The sequence below is a fragment of the Rhea americana genome, unplaced genomic scaffold, assembly GCF_003343005.1.
Source record: "Rhea americana isolate MKP2758 unplaced genomic scaffold, rheAme1 scaffold_69, whole genome shotgun sequence".
NCBI lineage: Eukaryota > Metazoa > Chordata > Aves > Rheiformes > Rheidae > Rhea > Rhea americana.
In genome coordinates, this window is record NW_028186856.1 from 2,709,647 (window position 1) to 2,715,997 (window position 6,351).

The 6,351-nt window shown below is 46.6% G+C and overlaps 1 protein-coding gene across 4 annotated transcripts in view; it reads left to right on the plus strand.

Annotated features, from left to right (window-relative positions):
- Positions 1-2,882: 2,882 nt before the first annotated feature.
- TMPO (thymopoietin) overlaps positions 2,883-6,351 on the plus strand; it is a 23,224-nt gene continuing 19,755 nt past the window's right edge. Inside the window, exon 1 of one of the 4 annotated variants that reach the window (XM_085321277.1) lies at positions 2,883-3,263. In XM_085321277.1, coding sequence (XP_085177403.1) covers positions 3,021-3,263 — 243 coding nt within the window. In that variant the 5' untranslated portion in view covers positions 2,883-3,020. The remainder of the gene's footprint in view (positions 3,264-6,351) is intronic. The other 3 variants (XM_085321275.1, XM_085321274.1, XM_085321276.1) reach the window with 3 other exon arrangements.

Below are 6,351 nucleotides of genomic sequence, written 5' to 3' on the forward strand. Positions count from 1 at the left end.
TCTTTTTGAGCTGGTTCATAATGATCTAATTCCCTTTTTCTTTCTGGCTGCTACCTTATGCTACAAAATTAAAGTTTTCTTTCATTCAAACAAAACAAGAAAGTGCAGATGCTCAAATGTACTGAGATCTAATTGTGGAGATAGCTGCAGTTTTGCAGTTGCCAGTGTTAATCACAATGTAGGTACATATTTTGGCTACCTTCCCTAGTACTTCGGCTTCTTTACCTTGTCTGGAGAATGCCTGTTGCTCCCAAGGTGCACAAATGAAAAGTGTAGAGCTGGGTATGTCAACTTCATACCATCCAGGGAATAAAGGACAATTTGTTCCAAGGATTGTTTATGGACCATGCTTCACAGAAATCTACTGGTCTGAAATACAGTAATATTAAACTGTAATAAAACTTTCCATGAAGAGGAAACAAGTGCTCCTCTCCTATTTAGCTTATGTCACTTTGGAATCAGCTAACAGTAAGCCATTAAGAGTCCAGCAGCCATGCAAGGGGGTTACATCAACCTAAGTTTAACAATATGAAAAATAATACCTATTTCTGTAGTTGAGGAAATAACTTTCAAAACATAAATGGAATATAAATATAAACTGTAAGTCRTGTTAACCTGAGGCTGTGGTTCCATAATCACTAATACCGGATTTTGAACAATTAGCCAAAGCATATGATGCTGAGTTTCTGCTGGTTTTATTCTTCTGAGCCAGCTTTGCTTGGCTGTAGAAGGACAAAAATACAGATCCAGCATAAAGCCAGTTAACCCATCTATTTATTTTGAACAAATCTGAACTGGGAGTGTAAYTTTGTAGTGATTTACTGTTCCGTATCATCTTATTACTGCATTTTTATGCTACACTAAATGCATTAAAAGCAGRCTTATCATCAAAATACTTAAAAGACCTGAAGATCAACATTTTTCATTCCTTCCACCGCTGATGGTCACTCATAATAAAAGCGAGCACCAACTGTATTGCATATTCTGAATGGTACAATAAGTTGCCAACAGTGGCTGAACTCCACTAAGAAGCCGCAGTAGAAAACAAGCAGAAAACAAGCTTCAGGTCTAAAGTGYAGAATGATCTGTTGTCTGTGGGGTTGTTAGATGATACCCACATCATTTTTTTTAGATTGCATTTTCACCACAAACTTTGGTTGAAATTTCCTAGATTCAGTTCCCTTTTACACTGCTTTAAAACATTTGTGACTAAATGCCAATGGAGTTTTTTGTTTACAATACTGTTATAGCTGAAGAATCTCTCACCTACTGCCTGTCTGAAGCATGCTCTGTGTTAGTCCGGAACAGGCTTATTATCTGAATTGGATGCAAATACTTAAAGATGGGAAAGGATCTGTTTTCCAAAGGACCAAAGAGGCTTTTCAAGATGAAACATATGACCTACACTTTAAATTATTACTGTGTAGTAGCATTTGCTCCGTGTATACTATTAATGGAAGGAAAATGTTTCTACCCACAGTTGACTCATTGTCTAACAAACTGAACAGATAGGWGTATACAGAATAGTAAGAACTGAATGATTTCTTCWTTTTTTTATATATATATATTATTAAGAATGTAGACAATGGCCACAGCGTATCACTACTTGCACTAGGAGGTAAATTAAATACCCCAAGCTAAGCTTCTCCCTTGTAGTAACTGCTTTCTTAAATTACRCTGATCAATCAGTAGCATCATATTTTCTGTGTGTAGGTCCCTGATTCTCCTGCAAATTCTTTCACAAAAACAACYTTCAGCAGCTTCATCTAGCCAAGATGCTAGTAAGGGCTAGCTAACCACGAATGACAACCACTGTTGTCAGTGTCTGAACAAACCAAAACCAGAGCAAGTTCTTTTGCTCAACAGCAATTTAAAACCATTCTCTTCTGGGGACATAAAGGAGTGGGCGCTGCCACTATGCACGTGGTTTCACATCCATATTTTATGGACAAATTAAAATAGATTCACATTTCAATTCTTCTTAGCTGTGATACTGCAAAATAGTTCTCACAAATGTAAAATGTATATTTAGATCTAAATTTTAAGCCTCACACCATACAATTTACTAAAGATTTAKAGCAGTGTACGTTCCCAGCAAGCACGACATAAATGCAGGAAGATTTAACTCATTTATCCCGACGACTTCGCGATTCAGCCCTACCACTTCGTCAGTAGGGAGCAACTGTTGTGATTTTTTTTTCCAAGTCAGCTCGATACAGTGACTACACGCCTTTCACGTTTTTTCAATACATTAGAAGGGAGTCCAGCATTTTTGGTTCTAACGTAACATTCATCACAAGTGCAGCAGTTACACTACGAGATTCGCCAGCGCTTTCCCCGTTGGGTTTCTTCTCGCGGCCGGTGGAGTTAAGCACCTCGCTACCGGCAACGCGAAGTTCGGTTACTGCGGGAGAAAACGCTTCAAACGCACTTGCAAGGCAGTCGCTTGCGCGAAAGGCGGACAGGCGTGCGACGAGCTCTGCAAGCCGGCCGCGCCGGGGATGCCGGCGGCCGAGGAGCCCGCGGCGGGGGCGCCGCTGTGGGGACGGCGCCCGGCCTCCCCCGCGGGGCGCGCTCGCCCCTTCACGCGGCGAAAGGGGGGAAAAAACTCCCTCACGGCGGCGGGGAGGACGCTCGCTGGGGGGAGGAGGGGGGCGGAGCGGGGGCAGTGAGGGGAGCGGGGAGGAAGGAGGGAGGCAGCGGCGCCCCACGCGCCTCTCCCGCCTGAGCCGAATTTAAACTGCGTTGCCCTTCCTCGCGCAAAGCACTAACGCCGAGGGAGCCCGCGCGCCGCGGCCCCTGTCCGCCCGCCAGCCAATAACGCGGCCGCTTCGTTCCGCGGCGCGCCAATCGGGGCGCGCCTTGTTGCCGGCTGGAGGAGCGCTGGGTGCGCGCGCCCGCCCGCCCGCCGCGGAGCTGGGTCGCTGGCGCGGGGCAGGCGAGTGCTTCCTCCTCCCCCTCCCCGCCCCTCTGCCCGCGCTTTGTTGGTGCCTCTCCCGGGCGGGCGGYAGCCGGCGGCGATGCCCGAGTTCCTGGCGGACCCGTCGGTGCTGACCAAGGAGAAGCTGAAGAGCGAGCTGATCGCTAACAATGTGAGCCTGCCGGGCGGCGAGCAGCGCAAGGACGTCTACGTGCAGCTCTACCTGCAGCACCTCACCGCCCGCAACGCGCCCGCCGCCGCCGCCGCGCAGCCCGACTTCTCCAGCGACGAGGAGCGGGAGCCCACGCCCGTCGGCGCCAGGAACCGGGGCGCCCCCGGCCGGGTAAGCGCCGCCGCCCGCCTCCCGCGCTCCGCTGGCTGCGCGCCGGCCCCGGCCCGCTTTCCCGCCCGAACGGGGCCGCCCGGGCTGCCGGCGCCGCCTCCGCCGGCGAGGCCGCCCCGGGCCGGCGGGTTTCCTCGCAGCGTGGCCGCTAAGCGGGAGCCGCGGTGGCCGGCWGCCCGCCGGCTTCTCCCCCCACCCCCGGGGCGGGGGGTGGGAGAGCGCCCCGCGGCCGCGGAGGGCCGGGCCGCTGGCGCCGGGGGTGCAGGGCGGGAGGTCCCCGGCGGTGGACGTGGGGCGTCCCGGCTTGGGGGTCTCGTCGCTAAAATACTCGCGGAGGGATGTTGGAGAAACAAAGCGAGAGAAGCCGCGCACGAGGCTTCGTCTCGCTCGCGTTAGACAGGAGCCCGCCGCGAGCGGGCTCTGCTGCACCGAAGCACCCCTGGCCTGGGTAAGCCTCTCCCGTCACACGAGAGGATGAAACTGTGGTGGAACAGCTTGCTCGTTTTGTTTAACGAAGCGGGCTGTCTTAGTGTGAAGAGTGTCTGCCTAATATAGTTGGCTTTCTCATAGTGCTGAGCACGTGTTTTATAGCAGAATGCCTCTGGTGAAGGCTTCAGCTGGCTGACTGTTACTTGCTCCGCTAGACTTCCTACTAGCATGTGTAYAAGAAAAAAGGGGTAGCTCATGATAGTTACACCTTTTCTCTATGGGATAATGTTTTTTTATTTTGTTTTAGTGCATCCATTGTAAATTTACATATATTGAAAAAAATCTTTTTATAATCTATAGCTAAACACACTAATTCATCTCATGTAAAGGTTTTGTACAGTGTTCGCCAGCTACTAGAGTTGTAGTTCATAGAGCTTTTTTAGACACAAATTTTCTATCTTTCAAAGTTTATCTGTAAAGAGGATGCGGAGAACTAGACTTTTTCCAAAGGTTTTTCATACTTCCAGTGTATTAAAACTTATAACTGAAAGTTCTTAAATTAAGAAACTGAAAATTGTAACTAAAAGAGGATAAGTTTTTTTTTTTGCTAAATTGCTTACCTCTTTAATGTGTTTCTAATTCAAATGCTTAATTGATGTTCACTGGAGAAAATTTACTGTAGACTAGGCACTTCTCTAGCTCAGTGGCCTGCCTTTGACATTTTAAGGTGCTTTTGAGTAAAAGGGAATGAGCTTGAATTTGAGCTTGTAAGAGAAGGAAAGTCTCACATTCTGAAGTCCCTAGACTTAATTTTTCCCTCCTTTGCCCTGTGCTTTAACTTAAACAATTACAGGTGACTTTGTTTACAGAATGGGTGGGACTCTTKCACGTTTGTTAATGTCTGCAAGGCTCTGTGCTAGTTGTGCTAGTCTTGTATATTAATTTCTGAGCAGTACACCTTGATACAAAACTTCAGAGAGTATTTCAGTGACAGCAGTTGGAATTCGGTGGGTTTTGCTTCTCTTGCCTCCCTCCCCCTGCCTGTCTCTGCCCCCGCAGCTCAGTTGTATGTATAGTACAGCTTAGGAAGTTCTGAACCTGCTTGTAGCTTGATAAGCTGTTGTACCTGTTAATGCCTTCTGGCATAACAGTGCTTCTTTGATTTGCTGTCCTTCCAGCAGAGTAATGTACAGGCCTCCCAAGTGAGAAGTTCCCCAAATGTTTGTAAGACAGAAGTGAAGAAGGTCTGATATACTAAGGAGCGAGATTCTGGTATGGAGGCAAAATGAAGGATGTTGGAATGATTAATTGCTTTCCCTCTTGTCCCCATTTAAACATTAAAGAGGAATGTAGGAATATAAGGAAAAGGAAACTGGAACTTACACTCCTCTGTGTAACTTCTTTTAATATTAAGTACTTATTTTATGCATTTTTTTTGTAAAGACCAGAATAGAGTCTGTAGTGGGTACATATGGAAGTACAACTGCTTTATAACTCACATAAGTATTGCAAGTATTTTTTTTGGTTAGGCTAAGATATGAGTAACAAAATTATAATGCTTTATTAACTCTGTTTTTATGTATGTAACATACAGAACTGAAAAAGATAGTATTGACTTGTGTATATTGAGAAGAAAATGCAACCATCTGTTTTAAACTTTTAGGCAATCAACAGTTTAATGTTTGGTATTCAAGAAGTAAATTACAAAAATCTTCTGTGGGATTTATTTTTAATTGGTCTACTCTGTTCTGTGGTTCCCATATCTCAAGTTTGAATGCTGTTTAATTTGAAAATTGCAAGGGTCTCTTCAATAAAGATGACTCAATCAAGGCCAGTAGTAACTTGTTTAAAAAAAAATGAAAGAGCGCTTGTAGTTTTCCATTTCAGATCGTTCTGGCTCACTATGCTTTCTGTGATTCCCGATTTTTGGTATTCCTTTGGACATAGCTTAATTTTGTGTGCTCATTTGAAAAAAAAAAAAAAAAAAAACACACTATTACTCTATTATTTGGGATGGATGCCTGATGCATAGAGGGAGAGGTAGAAAAGGGCCAGAATCGCTTTTGGAGCAAAGAGATGACTAGACTGCTCTCCTGTGACTGCAAGAGAGCACCACAGCAGAGACCTAATCTTTCTTCTGAATTTTATGCTTTTTCCTTAGTAATGCTAACCCGGTAATTGTCAGTACTTTTTCTGTGTCCTTGAGTCTTGCTGCTGAAGTCCCAATTCTGTTGAGTGAGCAATGATGTGTCTGTTATTTGAGCCCTCTGAAAGAGTTGGGATCATAGTCATAAATGAGCTTGTTCTTGCTATACGGGAATAAGCTGGTAAAGATATGRAGTACGTTGTTTAACATGTTTTTAAACCCAGAAAATTGAGTATAAACGGTATTCTGTATTGGCCTGAATAATGCGGGTTCAGACTTAAATCCTGGAGGAACTTGCTGATCGCTTTGCCTCCCCTCACCCCCCTGGGTCCCCTCGCTTTCTTTTCCTTCGGTGCGAGCAGACCCGTGCGATGCTTTCTGAGCAGGCAGCTTGTCCTGGTGGCACTGATTGCGCCTGCGGTCTGAGTTCCCGAGCGGCGTGGGAGAGGCGGCGGAGGCGCGGCGGGCGGCCCGAGGAGGAGCGGCGGGCGGGGGAAGGGCCGGGCTGCGGCG